General features: G+C 40.4%; 1 protein-coding gene across 5 annotated transcripts in view; it reads left to right on the plus strand.

Moving 5' to 3' along the window:
• The window catches only part of KIT (KIT proto-oncogene, receptor tyrosine kinase), a 77,512-nt gene extending 61,105 nt beyond the window's left edge, over positions 1–16,407 (plus strand). For 3 of the 5 annotated variants that reach the window (XM_014787397.2, XM_014787404.2, XM_087434334.1), the window contains 14 exons: positions 1,326–1,440; positions 3,115–3,308; positions 4,465–4,571; positions 4,665–4,791; positions 5,071–5,175; positions 5,260–5,370; positions 6,576–6,726; positions 8,586–8,677; positions 9,181–9,308; positions 10,609–10,731; positions 14,078–14,189; positions 14,306–14,405; positions 14,762–14,867; positions 16,011–16,407. In XM_014787397.2, the coding sequence (XP_014642883.1) occupies positions 1,326–1,440; positions 3,115–3,308; positions 4,465–4,571; positions 4,665–4,791; positions 5,071–5,175; positions 5,260–5,370; positions 6,576–6,726; positions 8,586–8,677; positions 9,181–9,308; positions 10,609–10,731; positions 14,078–14,189; positions 14,306–14,405; positions 14,762–14,867; positions 16,011–16,139 (1,700 nt within the window). In that variant the 3' untranslated portion in view covers positions 16,140–16,407. The remainder of the gene's footprint in view (positions 1–1,325; positions 1,441–3,114; positions 3,309–4,464; positions 4,572–4,664; positions 4,792–5,070; positions 5,176–5,259; positions 5,371–6,575; positions 6,727–8,585; positions 8,678–9,180; positions 9,309–10,608; positions 10,732–14,077; positions 14,190–14,305; positions 14,406–14,761; positions 14,868–16,010) is intronic. The other 2 variants (XM_014787409.2, XM_004419071.2) reach the window with 1 other exon arrangement.
• The last annotated feature ends 1,044 nt before the right edge of the window (positions 16,408–17,451 follow it).

Raw genomic sequence — 17,451 nt, forward strand, 5'->3', positions numbered from 1 at the left:
ATAATCGATGTCAGATTTCCAATGCATCAGGTTAAAACACATACACGTTATCACACTATCTCAAAGAAGCAATTTTTAGATCATTGAAGAGAATATTTAGAGCGGCAAGAAAAGAATAACTGAATCATTAATAATAATTATTAAATTTATTGTTTCATTTTTGTGAATCATTCTTAGTTCTTTCTGTGCTCCATCTCATTTAATGATCACTACATCTCTCTGAAATGGGTACTATTGTTCCCATTTTACACATGAGGAGACTTGATCAAGGGCAGAGAACTGGTGAGCGTTTGGAGTCAGTGTTCAGCTCTGTCGACCACACGCGCGGCCTCCTGTGGTTCTGTGCTCAGGCTTGGTGCTCTCAATGTGGTACCAAGGATACAGGGTGAGCACATCCCTGACCCCGCCATCAGGTGCTACAGTTTAGCTTACTTGTTCTCAGAGGGTTAGGATCCTTCACGTAGGTTACCAATAGAACAACTGATCGTAAGTTCATCTGCCTTGCACTTCAGAAATAATCTTAAGAATTTGCAGTGCTGTAGGGCACCCTTGATTGAATATCAGTTGATTATTGTAGTTACACAGAAATGTCAAATTAGAGCATTCCTGCTGATATAATTTACTTTTTTGGTGATTGTACTCAGGTTTAGATATATGTATGAATAAAACTCTTGGACTGGTTTCCTTTTCTAGTTTTCTGTCTGTATTTTGCATTTGAAAAAATCTGGAGTTAAAAAGCCCATAAAAAGAGTATTTTACTCATGTTTTCGCTTTTCTATAAATAGGGTGATTCAGCTGTTTATCTGTACGACCCCTTTACCCCCCCCAAAAAAAGAGAGGGGAGTGCTTCTCTTTTCCTGTAACAACTAATTTCATCCATTCCAGTCCCCACAATAACTTGAAATCCCGATGTCAGGCATCCTTTAAACAGAATTTGCACTTTTAAAACAGTTGGGAATGCCAGAGTCTTGATTAGGAGCAGTCTTTCAGATTCCCCCTCACTGGAAACAGAAATCCTGCCAGGTGGTCCTGCGACCTCTGCTTCAGCCATCCCCGGAGCAGCGAGTTCTCGGAGACCTCCGCATCTGCAGAGCGGGCAGTCCACCCTGGGCTGGGCAGCTCAAACTGTGACAGCTTTTCCTGGTTTGACCCTCACATCCGCCTCCCTGGCCCTTCCGCTTACTGGTTCAGATCCTCCTGTTTGAACAACGTGCTTCCTCAGGTTCTTCAGCCTCAAGAAGGTTCTAAGGATTCTAAAAGAATAGAGTGAATCTTGGTGAGGTTTTCCAGCAGTCTGACATATGGCTGCTTCTCTTTTTCTGCAGCAAAACCAGAAATCCTGACTCATGACAGGCTCGTGAATGGCACGCTCCAGTGTGTGGCAGCAGGATTCCCCGAGCCCACAATAGATTGGTATTTTTGTCGAGGAACTGAGCAGAGGTGAGATGATTATTTTGGGTCCTACTTAACATGCAGAAGGGATGGACTGTGATTCAAATGGTGTTTTCAGACTTTTTCTAAAAGCTTTGTTTTGATTATTATTTTTTTATCCATGTGGCTTTTTAGAGGGCATAATTGGTATATTTTTCTTGGTAGACATTAATTTTGTTGGCTGAAAAATGATTACTGAATGGCTTCTCTATTTTGGTGGTTATCTTTTTGGATTTATCGTGCAATTTCTAGCCTGCAGGTAGATAAAGCAATTTTCCAGGACAGAGTAATTAGATTTCCATTCTATACACAGGAGGTAATGTGTGTGGGAAACGCGGCTGTAGTTATCATGAAAAAAATTACCTCAGAAGTTAATTGCCAAGTTACCTAAAAGTAATGATCGTACAATTACAACATACATATGGCATTTGTAAGCGACGTGTTTTAAAAAGGTTTTCTCCTTGATTAGGTGTCCGGCCCCTGAGCAGAGCACATCTGGCAACGTGCTTCCTCTCCCTCGCAATCCACACTTAAGCCTTAAATTATCCTTTCACATTACCTGAAGATGAAAATGGGGTCAACGTTGCTGTTTTTATCCATCAAATGCTGTTTTATGCTCAGGCTTTAAAAGCCCAGTGTAACATCACAATTGAATAGTCAAGATAATAATAGAAATTTTATTTTTCATCAAATAGATCTTTTTATCGCAACAACTTGGAAGAGGTTGCATAGGATTCTTGTTTTCAGCTGAGTTTTAGTGGAATGTTTTCTTCGGGGAATAATAGGGAGGGTTCAAGACCCCTGGAAAGTATGCCCACAGTGGAAGCAACTCCAGTAGTACAGTCATTCATTCAACAAATATTTATGGAGCGCCAACTGTATACTAGACATTGGTATAGTAAACAGAACACATTTGAGTCCTGGCTTTGTGAGTTTATATTCTAATGGGTGCAGATGGACAGAAGATGAAATAAACATGTGCAGGTGTTAAGTGCTAAGGAGATAAACAAAGCAAGGGGAGGAAATAGAGAACTGCTAGGCATCTGAGGCAGATGGGTAATTTAAAATAGGGTCGTCAGGGTCCGTCATTGCAACCTGGCGGTACAGCCTGTGCCTCCCTCCATAGAACCTCAAGCTTCAGGGTCTTCACTACTGGGGTCTTGGGGGTTGCCCTGTTGTCGTCTTTTTGAGACTTTATCGCTTTTCTCTTGCATGCTCGTCCTTTTCAACCCTCCCTATATCCTCTCACAGTTAGTTTATTTGTAAGGATCTACTCTGTGCCAGGATATGTGCCAGCCATCTTATTTAATTCATCTCTAATTCTTTCAATAACCCTCCAAGATGGGCATTACCATTCCAGTTTTACAGCTGTAGGAACTGAGTCTCGGAGAATTTAAGTAACTTGTCAGAGGTGAACAGAAGAGGTGTTTGAGTCAGGGTTCAAACCCACATCTCACTCCAGACCCTCATCTCCCTCTTCCTTCTCTTCCACACTGTTTCCCTGCTCACTGTGCCACAGAAGCACTTACTCATCGTTACTCTCTGACATCAGAGAGTGTAAAAGGAAAGTTCTGATCATGAACCCTAACTCGGTTTTAAAAGTATGCCAGATCCGAGGTGTTTGATTGACTGATTGATCGATTTTCCGGGAGTAAATCTGGGCTGTTGTTTTCTTCCCCCTAGATGTTCCATTCCCGTTGGACCGGTGGATGTGCAGATACAAAACTCATCTGTGTCACCTTTTGGAAAACTTGTGGTTCAAAGCTCTGTCAATCATAGTGCATTCAAGCACAACGGCACGGTTGAGTGTAGGGCTTACAACGATGTGGGCAAGAGTTCTGCCTTTTTTAACTTTGCATTTAAAGGTAACAGCAAAGGTATATTTCTTTTTAATCCAATTTAAGGGGATGTTTAGGCTCTGCCTACCATGTCAATCATGATTTTAAGTCCATTCCATCATTGGCCATGTCATTGCTGGTAATACCTACATTGCACTGTACTGTCATCAAACTCACCAAGTTTCATTCTGTACTAGTTTGTTAAAATTTATGCAGTGATTTTAACCATGTACTATACGTATTTTATGTGTGTGCACGAGTATACATATGTATGTTGCATCCGTGCATGTGTGTGATATGTATATATAGAGGAATTGTATGTTTCCATTAAAAAGGGGTAGAGAAAGCAAATAGGGGAATACATTTACCTTATACTCAAACAGAAACAGCAATTTAAAAACTTAAGTTCAATTTAAAATTCCAGTTATTTAAAATCACTTATTTTAACACATTGCCAGACGCTATATGAAAGTTAACACTGCCTTTTATGGTGTCTTTACCATCTTTAAAATTTGATTTATGCGTGACTGGCTCTCCTAACATAAGTTAAATGACCCTTATGGACGAAATGATGAATTGGTATGAAGTTAGAAGACAAAGAAAGTAGGCACCTACATTCTTAGGACTCAGTTTTTGTTTTCTTGAGTTGGCAAAGACGAATGCCCAAAAGTGGTGAATTTTCAGTTTTTGAGTAATGAGGGGAAGTATCTTTTTGTTCTTCATCATAGGTTTTTTTTCAGACAGGGCAGTGAAAAGGACACGTTAAAAATGTTTTTCTCGGTTGTTAAAGAAATGCATGCTCAATGTAGAAAATTTGGAAAATGCAGGAAAACATAAAGAAGAAACTAGAAACCAGCCATAAAGGAAACTTCTTAAAGTTGTCCAAGGCAGGAATTTGGTTGAAGTACAAAGTTCATTCAGGTGTTGCTTTTCATTGACAAACAGCATGAAGTTATTCTTGTGCTGTAGAAACCTCAACTTCTCTTCCACAGTAGTCTGGTTTAAAGATGTTTTTTTAAGAGATTCCTTTGAATAACAAGAGTAAGATAACCAAGGCAAGGAGCTGAGGTGCACAGGGCTTACAATGCTGCCAGGGGCTGTAAGATAGGCGGTGGGTGAGTTTGGGCTTCAGTGGTTGTGGTGAAGATCTGACCCTGCTAATAGGTTGTGATTCCCTGTTCCTCTTTCATTTTAGAACAAATCCATCCCCACACCCTGTTCACACCCTTGCTGATTGGTTTTGTGATCGCTGCTGGAATGATGTGCATCATCGTGATGATTCTTACCTACAAATATTTACAGGTAACCATTTATTTGTCCTTTTGCCCTGAGGGCTATAATGCCTGAAACATTACCCATTAAAAGATGATGTCTCTTTCCCTTTCTCCCCCCCAGAAACCCATGTATGAAGTACAGTGGAAGGTTGTAGAGGAGATAAATGGAAACAATTATGTTTACATAGACCCAACGCAACTTCCTTATGATCACAAATGGGAGTTTCCCAGAAACAGACTGAGTTTTGGTCAGTATTGAAGCAGGGGCTTTCCATGTAACCTTTCTGTGTACACATAACAATGACTTTAGGAACCCCAATAGCTTCCTTTGTTTTATTCCACCTGAAACAATAAGTGTTTTGTGTGAAATTTCACCACCTTTGATAGATTTGGCCTAAAGCACATTTTAGGGAAGTGTATCTAGACAAATTTGTTTTTAATTTCTTTGTTGATTTTGAAATTGTGCAGATGGTGCCTCAGTCCCACCACCACCACTGCCGCTTACTTCCTTGTCTTCCTTTCTGCAGGGAAAACCTTGGGTGCTGGCGCCTTCGGGAAAGTTGTTGAGGCCACTGCCTACGGCTTAATTAAGTCAGATGCAGCCATGACTGTTGCTGTGAAGATGCTCAAGCGTAAGTTCCTGCAGGCTGCTGCGCGCGCCCAACATCAGTTTGCCAAATATGTCTTTTGCTAAAATGGGATGTTTCTAATTTTAGCAAGCGCCCATTTAACGGAACGAGAAGCCCTGATGTCTGAACTCAAAGTCTTGAGTTACCTCGGCAATCATATGAATATTGTGAATCTTCTTGGAGCGTGCACCGTTGGAGGTAAAGCCATGACCAACTTGCCTTTTGTTACCTGTCAAATTATCAAAAGAGGGCAGATTTTGATATCATTTTGACAATGCTTGATTATAAGCTCCCTGCAAGATTTTTACCCAGGTTATAGTTACCTCTTGCTAGATGTCCCCCGCAAAAGTTAATGTTCTTAAGAATGTGTATTTTAGTTTTATCATCATGGGGTGTTCATGGGGTAGGACAGCCCAGGACATACCCTAGTTACTGTCATGTATGTCACATTGAGAGCATTGACCTCTTGAATATCTTGAGAACATCTCATCTCACCAGAAAACTTTTCTTTTTATCTTGCAAGCTTTATGTTTTGCTGGATCATATTTAGTCACTAAAGGGTTAATATTTATTTGCATATCATAATTAAAAATAGGGCTTTAAGCCTACCAGCTCTCAAATATACGCCAGATGAGGCAAACACTTCAGTCCTGTGAAAACTAAATTTCCAATTCTGAAGCATTAGTCAAGCCTCCCATCAGGGATATTATTATGATGTTTCCAGAAAGCATTTTGGTCTAAAGGAACAAAGACATGGAAAACAAGCTGTTCCTCGAGATCTGAAGAGATCCATAGTCAAGTTAACAGCTTTATATAGTTTCTTAAAATAACCCCCATAAGTGTTGCTTTACCACGTCATGAATCGTTCATGAGAAATTTCCACCCAAGGTAATCAGTTGCCTGTTAACTTCAGAGCTGCAGTTTTAGGCATTCACAACACCAAAAAAATTTTCGACTAGTAGTGCTCAGAACACAGGTGACTCCCCGTCATTTCAGGTTTTCACCCACTTTCCAGTCTTGTCTCAGCAGGCTGGCTGTTCTGTGTGGTTGGTTTTCCTGTTATGCCGCAGTTTGCGCTCTCATCATATCCATAATAACGTTACCGAGAGGCGTGAAGCCTCACTGTAAACAGAAGTGAATCGAAGGATTTATGTAGGAAGCTTGATAATAGTATAAGTTGAAAGCTGTAACCCCCTGTAAAACCAGCAGTCATGCCTGGCCCCTAATCACTTAGAAATTGAGGTTAAAAAGGGGCTTGCTTGTTTAGTTATTCCACATAATGCTGCTTTTTGATAAGGATTGTATTGGTACTAAGTAGGCCTGATCACCCTTGGGTATTTTTATGGGAGGCAAGATTGTCTATATATCTCACCTCTTTCCAACCTTTTCTTATATGCTTGTAGGACCTACCCTGGTCATTACGGAATATTGTTGCTATGGTGATCTTTTGAATTTTTTGAGAAGAAAACGTGATTCATTTATTTGCTCAAAGCAGGAGGATCACACAGAAGCAGCACTTTATAAGAACCTTCTGCGCTCAAAGGAGTTTTCCTGGTAAGACCGATTTACATAAATAGTCAGCTGTCGACAGGTATTTCATGGGGTCAGAAGGGTTTGCAATCAAGGCTGATTCTTTAAAAAAAATGAACTGAGGTACTTTGAGATGCAAAATCAGAATTATTAAGTCATTTAAATGTGATTAACAGTTTAGAAAGTTCAAATAGTTTTTAAAGATTCAAATCGTGTTAAACTTGGATTTTTCTTGATTTTTTTGAATGCATCCTTCATTTTTTTCTAAGCTTTAGTTCTGTTCAACTGAAGGAACTCTATACTTGTTTCTCTTGTCATGGTTCTGCTCTTGGTGTCATTCCATTTATGCCGTGGAGCTTGGTCCCAGATGCCGCTTTACAGGGAGACACTGTTTATGGGGAAAATGGGAAAGCTTGTCAAGTTGTCACAGTAAATTCCTTTAAAACCTTCAACAGGATGGCAGAATGCCGTAAACATATCTCTGCATGTAGGTTTCTTGCCGTCTACCTCTGAATTATTTCTATATACCTCACTTTTTTTTTTTAACTCATCTTGCTATAAAAAAACACAACTACTGTATCACATTTAGAAAATTCTTGTTCCTTATTTTCATCTCTTTCATCATTGATATCATTCTGAATTTGAATGATGTGTAAACAGCTTCAAGTTCCTTTAAGGAGAATTAGTGTGGTTCACAACCAGAATAGAATTCTTCTCTGCTGTGCTTGGCCTGTTCTTTCTGAATGTTGTTAAGATCCACCACGTAAGAAGATTTAGACTCAACCAGCCCAACAAAGTCGTACTCATCATGCCCATCCCTTATACTCCTCTCCTTTTTATTCACTATATCCCCTACATTTTGAGCTGACAAGACTTTGTCTCCTAAACTCTTATAACTCCAGGTCCTCAAGGAGACCTCAGTAAATATTTTTGATGGGCAGTTGAGTCTTAGAGCCCTTTTCTGTACCTCTGGCTGAAGTTTTAAAACCCAGGTGAAGTTTTTTAATTTTTTTAATCCTATAAACTTGAGTAGTGTCGAGTGGTAGTAAAATGCTGTACAAACCACCTTCTGTTAGTTGCTCCAAAGCATGTGCTCTTTATATGAATAAATGAGCCGCTTTGCCTTATTTCTAAAACTTTGGCTGCATTTATATTTTTTAACTTTCTGAAATAATGGCCTGAATTGTTCCATCCTGTGTGGTGTTCTTTGTGCTTTGGGATCCCATATGCTATTGGAACCACCAGCACACTCGAAGGAGATTGTTGTCATGCTGTTTCTATGCTAATCAGAAGCAGGAAGTACTAGAAATCTTGAAGACTCTCCAGCCAAATGTTGCAGATTCAAGAGGTCCAGATGGTTCAGAAAATCATCCAATTATTGGTGTTTATCTGAACCAAACTCGGTTTTTTTAAACCTTCTTCCATCACTCGCTGTATGTTAACGATCTCTGCCTTCCCCCTATAACACATCTCAGAAACTCTGGTTCTCTGTCTCTTTCATCTTGTCTCTTGGGGCTAATTTAGAGAGTTTGAAGTACTGTGGGATGATGTTTTTGGCTCTCTGTTTCTCATTAAATCCCTGGTGTCAAAAGATGGGAAATTTCTAACCCGAGTCCCTCCTATGATTGAACACACAAAAGGCCATCTTATTCCTGGGGATTGGACCCTAATGTTGAATATTAAAAACTCATATCTTACTGAACAAGATTTTCCTCATTCAAACTTGGCAAGATTTTCTTAGTCAACTTTCTTTGAATAAAATTAGCGTATTTTGTAAAAAAAAAAAAAAAAATGGAGTGGGGAAATAGAGCCTGCTCCATGGGCACTCCCTCCATTTCCCATTTTATTCAATCATGATTTGATGGATGTTTCCTCTCTCCCAGCAATGATAGTACTAATGAGTACATGGACATGAAACCCGGAGTTTCTTATGTTGTACCAACCAAGACAGACAAAAGGAGATCTGCGAGAATAGGTGGGTACCTATCAGGCAAGAAAAACAACTTCATTTACAGAGGATTTCTTATACCGCTATGGAATATAACATCATTCCTGATAGGGACCCACTAGTGCTCCTTTGCATAGGGTCCAATGGCAGTGCCAATGGTCACTGGCAGTTAAGGGTTGCAAGTGGGTATTTGGGGTCAGAGCATGTGTTATTGTATCAGAGCATCTTACTGCATATATGAAAATATATGCCTATCAAAATATACCAAATATATATTTTCATATCAAAAATATGAGATTTCTGTATTAATCCACCATCCTTCTCCCCTAAAGACTTCGTAACTTAGCCCAGGATTGTGAATATTAACTTTGTGATGCAACATCCATCTTTCCTCAACACTGGGAAGGTGATTTGCTTGCAAATTCACATCAGTTCATTCATTACCGTCCTTTGGTATTGTTACTGTCACTGTCTTGTTTTCCTCGCCTTTAAGGTTTTAATTGCTAAGAAAATCCTTCTGCTTCTGACAGGCTCATACATAGAAAGAGATGTGACTCCCGCCATCATGGAAGATGACGAGTTGGCCCTAGACCTGGAAGACTTGCTGAGCTTTTCTTACCAGGTGGCAAAGGGCATGGCGTTCCTTGCCTCGAAGAACGTAAGTGGGAAGGGTCTCTCTTTTTTTCCCCCCAGAATGGAGCATTTTAGAGCCATAGTTAGCATGTAGAGTGTCATTTTGAAGTGTGGTAACCAAAAGCAGAGGAAATTTAGTTTCTTCATGTTCCAACTGTTGTCTCTTTGGAATTCCTGTTCTCATTTATAAGCTTTAAAGTGCAAGCCTGTCTAAATGAGCTTTCTATGAATATTTTTTTATATGCAATGAATTCATTTAAAACTTGTGGCTTTTAGGATACAGGAGCCGCTCTTGGAAAATGGAGAGATCATTATTTTATCAGCAAAAGGAGGGGGTGCCTCATGTAGTTGCAATGCTTGATGAAGCGTATACTTTGTTTTTATTAAAGTTAGAACCCAAATATTGCGTGTATGGTTTGTGAAGTGTGAGGGAATAAGGAATCAGAATAATAAACATTTGGGCCGGCTCCGTGGCTTAGCGGTTAAGTGCGTGCGCTCTGATGCTGGCGGCCCGGGTTCGGATCCCGGGCACGCCCCAAGGCACCACTTCTCCATCCAACGTGAGGCCGAGACCCATGTACAGCAACTAGAAGGATGTGAACCTATGACATACAACTATCTACTGGGGCTTTGGGGGGAAAAAAAATGAATAAATAAAATCTTTAAAAAAAAAAAAAAAAAAAAAAAGAATAATAAACATTTAGGAAAAAGATGGGGATGGGGAGAGAATGATGGAACCAAAAGAAGGAACATGGTCCCTGGAAGGGTGAGAGGAATTCTCTAGGACGTGGGACTAGCAGCATAGAATGAAGTTACAGATCCTGCCCTTAAGTGTCGTTGGTGACATTTCCAAACAATTACCAAACTAAAAGAGGATATAGGATAGCTGAAATAAAGAGCCTCTTCCCTGCGTCCTTGGGAGATGTCAAATTGAAGTCGCAAAGACATTTTAGAAACTCTATCAAAGCACATTCAAAGGGAAGCATGCAAAATGAGTTTTCAGTTTAAAAAATACGATAAGACTATTTATAATGTATTTTCCTATGAATGAAAGCCATCCTAAGAAGAAAAAAAGCATTTGTACAAGTTGGTTTTGAAAGCGATTATAGTAATTAAGGTCCTAACGATGTGAAACATGAATTTTGAATATCATTCAGAGCATAATTTAGATATTTATTTTTGGTGCACTGAATAGTTTAAATGTAAAGCAAAAGTATTGGATGCGTATAACATAAGCAGAATTCTAGCATTAAACATAGTTTTCACTCTTTAAAAGTTTAAAATAAATTTGAATGGTTTTCTTTTCTCCCTGTCTCTCCTAATAGTGTATTCACAGAGACTTGGCAGCCAGAAATATCCTCCTTACTCATGGTCGAATCACAAAGATTTGTGATTTTGGTCTAGCCAGAGACATCAAGAATGATTCTAATTATGTGGTCAAAGGAAATGTGAGTACCTGCTCTCTGCTTGACAGTCCAGTGAAGGATTTTAGTTTCAAGTCTTTATAAGAATTGTTTTTTATGGTTTTCATAATGCAGATCCTACCTTTGAGAAATCATGCATTTTAGCAGTCAGATTAAGTATACTTCTGCAAAATTTGCATGGAATGCTGAACATTACTACAACTAGCATTCCGATAATAGAATTCTTAATTCTAATTGTGTAATTATGGGGCATGTGAAGGAAACAGAAATAGCCTTAATTTTCCTTATAGCCTGAGAATAGCAATGAACTCGATTTTGTTCAAGTGAAACAAATGTGGACCTGAAGGTCACAGCAGGAGAATTTTATTTTGAGATTGACATGCTATGTGAAAAAGATGAAAATCTAAGATAATGTTTAGAATTAGGTATATAGACTGTTGGGTCTTATAACCAATAGAGAGCTTATTAAATAGGTCCATAAATAATCATTGGTTTATAGAACATAGTGATTTTATCTCAAAGTGATTTATTTCACTGCCAATTTTCATTGTATTATCAGAACAACCCACTGGCATTAGAATGCAATGTCTTCACATTCTGAGAGTTGGAGAAACTAAAGTACAGTATATTTTAGTGAGGTTGGTCTGAGATGACATGGTCAGTAGCGGCTGAAACCAGAGCCTGTGATTTCCAGATTTCCCATTAGTATGGAAAGCTATCTAGTCCTGTATGGATATTTTTCTATGTGTATTTTCACAGGGCCATTTCTACAGTCCAGATTTATTTCTGGAGGAAGCTATTCGTGTGCTTTATGATAATGTAATATTTTCTCCTCCATCACTATGGCATCCATATGGGTAGGCTGTACTTGACTTGGTTTTGTAGAAATGTTGCTGGTATTTTCTTCCTGATCAAAGTGTTGCATTTCTAATAAATCTCCTCCGAGGCTAGATTTCATCATTAGGAGTGTTAATAAAACCAAATTCTGTCCATCCTGGTGTACTATTAGAAGGAAGAATGAGAGGTGATTCCTTATCCAGGCCTTTGAATATTGACAAAAGGGTAAGAGGAAGAAGTTGGTGGGTTCTGGACCCAGGCTTGCTGAGTTTGAATCTGGTTCCATCATTTAGTGGCTGTGTAATATTTGGCAAAAATTACCCAACACCTCTGAACCTTGGTTTTTCTCCTCTTGAGAATGACACTGTCACCTGCCTTATAAAGTTGTTGTGAGGATTAAATGAGTTAATATATGTAAAGTGCTTAGAACAGTGGCAGGCCCAATGCAGCTAATACTTATATGGCACATAGTATTCTGACTATTCTATATCAATGTCTTATTTGGAATATAAATAATCATGACAGTGGTTATGCTGCAGCTTCTTAATAGCTTGTTATTGGTTAGTGACCTTAGTTGGAATTAACAAGAATGAGTTACGTACCCCTAGGCTTCCAGATTGTGGCCTCCAGCTCAAGTCAGTTGAACTAACCAATCACAGATACCACTCTTCCCCAGGCTACTGGGTAAGGAGGATTTATGGGGCAAGTTAAAACCAAGAAAACTCACACAACATGTTACTGCCCCAACATTTACATCATAGTCATTGGAGATCTCCTGGTGTCAGTTTCTCTGAAGGTTCTCCCATTTCTCGTGGTTGTTAGTCATTTTTGTGTGATGGCCTCTTTCATAGTCTGATGACGCCTGTGGATCCCTTATCAGAACACAGTTTTGAATGCGTAAAATAAAATACATACTATTACCAAGAAAAGCAGGTAAATTGAAATACAGTTATCAAAATATTAAGAAGTAAATTTGTGATATGTCAGTACATGTGCTTCTTTGTTACACGGGGTAACATGTTCTAGCTGTGGGTCTAAAACTGGTTTAATTTCGAAGTGGTGATGACTGTAAACACCGGGATACGATGAAGATGCCTCTGATTACTGTTGGTGACAAAGTCGCAGGTTCTGCTTAGACTCCTGTGCTTTATTGCCTTCATTCGTAATTTAAGGAAATGCTAAACTTCATTTAGAACTTAGTGGAAACAAGCATGTAATTTTCCCCAAGTTCACAGGCCCCTGAATTCAAGATGCCCCTAGATCTCAGGTTAAGAGTCTCTGTAGGAACTTGAGCACCAAATCCAGGAGAGGATACTGGAAGGCTTTTTTTTTTATCTCTACTGACTAAAATAACTTTAAGACTAAAAAAATTGTCTTCCCAGTTTTCAATCCTAAATGGATTAAGAGAAGGATTGATTTAGCTTTTTCTGGTAGATTAACATCCAGGAATGCAGAATGTCTCTAAGACGAATAATAATAGTCATGGAAAGTTTGGGTCTATTTAGCAGAAAGAGTTCAGGATGTGAAGTCCAGCTGTTGAATTTAAGCCCTGAATCTGCCCCTCGCCGCCTTGGACTAGTCGTAATCATCAAAAGCCACTACTGTTTATTGAGTGCTTGCTTGTGGGGCAGTTTTTCAGATATTAGTGGGTACTATGCTAAGCACTTCTACCCACATTATCTCATTTAATCCATAAATCAACTCATGAAATTTGATGTATTTGTTTTACAGAAGAAGATACCAAGGCTTAGTTACAGATATTTAAGTGACTTTCCCAATGTATTAGTAAGGGGATGCTTTGGTTGCATATGACAGAAAACCCAAAAGGAAAGAAAAAGAAGTGAAGGAGAGGCAAGGTAGGCATGTATAGAGGTTCCATGAAGTACTCAGGGATGAAATCCTTCCACCTTTCCATTTTTTACCATCCCTGGGTGTAACTCTCATCCCCATGGTCCAGGAGGGCCACTAGATAGCCAGCCAGCACATCCAGAAGGCAGGATGGAGGACGGGACAAGCAGGAAAAGGGCAAAGGGCACAGGCCAGCTACATCTTAAGGAGGTTTTCCTGAAGCTGCCATATAACACTTCTAACTTAGGGGCCAAAACTGAGTGGCTACATGGCTACACCTCACTGCAAAGGAGCTGAGGAGTGTAGCCTTTGTTGTGGGAAGCCATGTTTCTGTTATTAAGAGAAAAGGGGAAAACATACTCGGTGGTAACTAACAAATCTCTGTGTTACTCAAGCCAGTGATGGAGCCAGAACGAGATGTCTGTCTCTGACCTCTGTGCTCTTAACCACCATGCTGTACTGACTCAACGTCCCATCTTGAAAATGGGCGTAGTATACCTATGATTCACCTATTTCAGAGGTACCTTGGGTCCTCTGAGGTCATACAGGTAAAAGGCCTTTGTGAGATGGCAGTCAAGTTCTCACCCCCACTGCTCAGCAAGAGCAACGTCTATAGGAACATTTTCTGTTCGGTATTTTGAGCTTCTTAATTAACATTGCTGAATCTGTTGTGTTTCCATTACAGGCTCGGCTACCTGTGAAGTGGATGGCACCTGAAAGCATTTTCAACTGTGTGTACACATTTGAAAGCGATGTCTGGTCCTATGGGATTTTTCTGTGGGAGCTGTTCTCTTTAGGTAAAATGATCCTTGCCAAAGTCACCTCCATTAGACTCACAGCATCTTCTTTAAGATTTTATCAGTGTCTCGCTTGCTTATTATTCCTGCCGATTTGCAAACTGTTTGTGCCTCAGGAAGCAGCCCCTACCCTGGAATGCCAGTCGATTCAAAGTTCTACAAGATGATCAAGGAAGGTTTCCGAATGCTCAGCCCTGAGCACGCACCTGCTGAAATGTAAGGGCCAAGATGTTTTTCTTTCAGATAATGTTTCCCCTTTTACTTTCCTTTTTAAAGACAGAAACCCAGATGTTGAGGGTTTTCACTAGCAAGGTTGAAATGTCACTTGGTTCCTTTTTATGACATCCTGGTTAAATGTCATTTCTGTAGCTTATTTTCATAATCTCTTGTCACCAAATATCCAGAAAGTTTCAGCAGCGTTTCATACATAACAGTGTTTTGTTTTATGCATGTGTCATTCGATATGTCCAGTTGCATGGCCCTGGAATTATTTTTGAAATTGTTGCATGGCATACATGTGAAGACAGGTTAAGGGCATAGAGAGGTGATAGTAAATGGCCCTCATTTTGCAGGTATGACGTAATGAAGACTTGCTGGGATGCTGATCCTCTAAAAAGGCCAACATTCAAGCAGATCGTGCAGCTCATTGAGAAGCAGATTTCAGATAGCACCAATCATGTGAGTACACTCTGGCCAGGCATAGAATCTCCCTTCTCTTGGTTCCAAGTATATCCTCCTTCTCAGGCTCTGGAGGTGAGGACCAGGCTGTCCACTCCTTCTCTCCTTGGCTGGGGCAGTAAATTGGGCTTCGGGTGGGAAAGTAAAGCAATGGAAACAAGTTCTTGTTTCTTTCTGCCCAACTCCCATTCTGAGCCAAAGGATTTGAGATGAGGAGGGGAAAGAGTGGTGGGCTCTACACTCAGAAGTGTAGAAGTAGAAGTTTCCATAAGGATTTGCCACGTTTCCTCCCCCACCCCAAATGCTGGTCATGGGGTCTACATGTTCTCTCTCTCACATGTCAGGGCCATTCTGCCTTTGGAGGGTTGGGGGGATGTGAACTAGAATAAAAGCATAGAAAAGACAGCTTGTTACGGCGATGAAATAAGCCTTCTGCTCAAACAAGCATAGGTCGCTGTCAGATCGCTGTCATGCCCACGAGCCATAGAGAATGAAGAGCTGTTTGAAGTTGGGACATCCCTCCCAGTGATTTGGGGAGGGGGGAATTCAAAACTCAAATCCATTTATTTCCTCTCCTGCTTTTAAGGCAGAATTAGTGATCCTTACTTTGACTCAGATTTTTTTAAGCTGCTTTTGTTTCTGGAGTGTGTGCTTGGAGCTGTCTTTTCTAAGAGTGTGTATCGCTGACACTTTTGGGTTAAAGCTTTGCTCTTCCAGGTTTCAAAGCATATTTCAAATTAAACAGTGTTTTCCACCCAAGTGCTTGATTCTCACTGGAAAGACCTCCTGGAAGGGCCACCAATGTCTCAGCAAATTACTTCAGCTGTTGGGTTGTAGTTGGCAATAAAGATTTATAAATCTTTTTAATAGGTTAGATAGTGCTTGCTTCCAGATGTGTCCCAGCAGAAAAGCACATTTTTTGCCACCACGTCTTAGGTAATCAGACTTTGGGAAAAGGAGGGGTAGAACAAAAGATGTGTTTTCTTTTGTCAATATGATTTGGTTTTTGGCTGTGGTCTTGGAAACCTCTTCTCTTTAAGAGTCTTCAGCAGTTATTTGCAATTCTAAAGCCGCAAACATGCCCCTCTGTTGCCGTGTTTGTCATGGGGACTCGTATATTGACGGTGGACTTATTTTCCTCAGATTTATTCCAACTTAGCCAACTGCAGCCCCAACCAGGAGAACTCCGTGGTGGACCATTCTGTGCGGATCAATTCTGTGGGCAGCAGCGCTTCCTCCACCCAGCCTCTGCTGGTGCATGAAGATGTCTGAAGCAGAATGAGCGTCTGGGGGTCTCCCGCACGAGAATGATCCCCATTCCTTTGGTTTCTATGATGGTTATTTTGTTCTCCTTCAACTTGCATCCTACTCCAGGGTAGTAGACACCCCGCTGTAATCCCGTCTTTATGAGCACACTTCAGTGGCTGATGATTTGTGTCATCAACCACATCCCATTGCAAGGGTTCGAACTGCATATCTTCCCAATAGCAAAGTAGCCCCCGTTAACGAAAAAAATTCTGACTTGGAGAAAGGGAGGGTGGGATGGGCTAGACACCCTGAGTCCTTTCCAAGGCTTCTCCAATTTCTGTTCAAAAAGTATGGTTGGTAGTTTATTTGAATAAATGGCAGTGGTCACCTTGGGCCCTCATAACTGTCCTTAATGGTATGATGCAGCAAGATTAAAAGCTGAAACCTAAGCCCTTGATGTGGAAAATAGAATGTTATTAGAACAAAGGGCAGAAATCTATGAATATCTGGGCTTAAGAAATCTAGTATTTCATGCTGGGAATGAGACGTAAGCCATGAAAAAATGCTCCTGAGCGTGAATGAAGACTCGCTGCTGTGCATGAGCCTTTGTACTGTGGATCTACATTTCTAAATAGAGTTTGCTATTAGGGAGCTGAATTGGAGAGAAGGCCTCCCCCAGCCAGCATTTGTATATACTCATCTATAAATGTTCATGTTCATATATTTGAGGGGGGAAAACCCACAAGGTGTAGTTTCTGGATACAACCCTGGCTCAAGTCTGCTTCTGTAGGAATAGGTTAAGAGCCAGACGAGTTGGAAGGAAACGGTTTGTGCTTTTTTGTTAAAGAAAAAACATAATTGCCAAGCACAATCTTAACAGAAATCTCCTTTTGTAGTCGAGGAACTTGCTCTATAGATTCTCCAGCACAAGCCTACCAGCTTCAGAATGGCCTTGTGCTCGATGGATTTGATGCCGTTTGAAGAAGTGACCGATTGATGGAGTGACTCCGGCAGGAGTGACGAAACAGTGCTGTCTTGGCTTGGGTTCTTCTGTAGCAGGAAGTAAAATTCAGATTCAGCCTCCTTTGCAGGCATGTCCTGGACACCAGGCCAGTATCTATATAAGTGTGTATGTGTGTGTGCGTGTGTATGCTTGTAGACAAATATTTTGGGGGGCTTTCTTGCCTTGAGCCCAAAAGGGTCCTTTAGTACCCAAGAAGTAGCTTGGCTTCCATCATCAGCACTGCTCTTCACCTAGCTGTCTAGAGAAGCTTACCAAGAGCTCACATAGAGGCATGGAGGAAGCAGAGTACCTGTTTATTTGCAATCCACCTGC

Source organism: Ceratotherium simum, chromosome 8, assembly GCF_057802395.1.
Source record: "Ceratotherium simum simum isolate JZ-2026a chromosome 8, ASM5780239v1, whole genome shotgun sequence".
NCBI classification, from domain to species: Eukaryota; Metazoa; Chordata; class Mammalia; order Perissodactyla; family Rhinocerotidae; genus Ceratotherium; species Ceratotherium simum.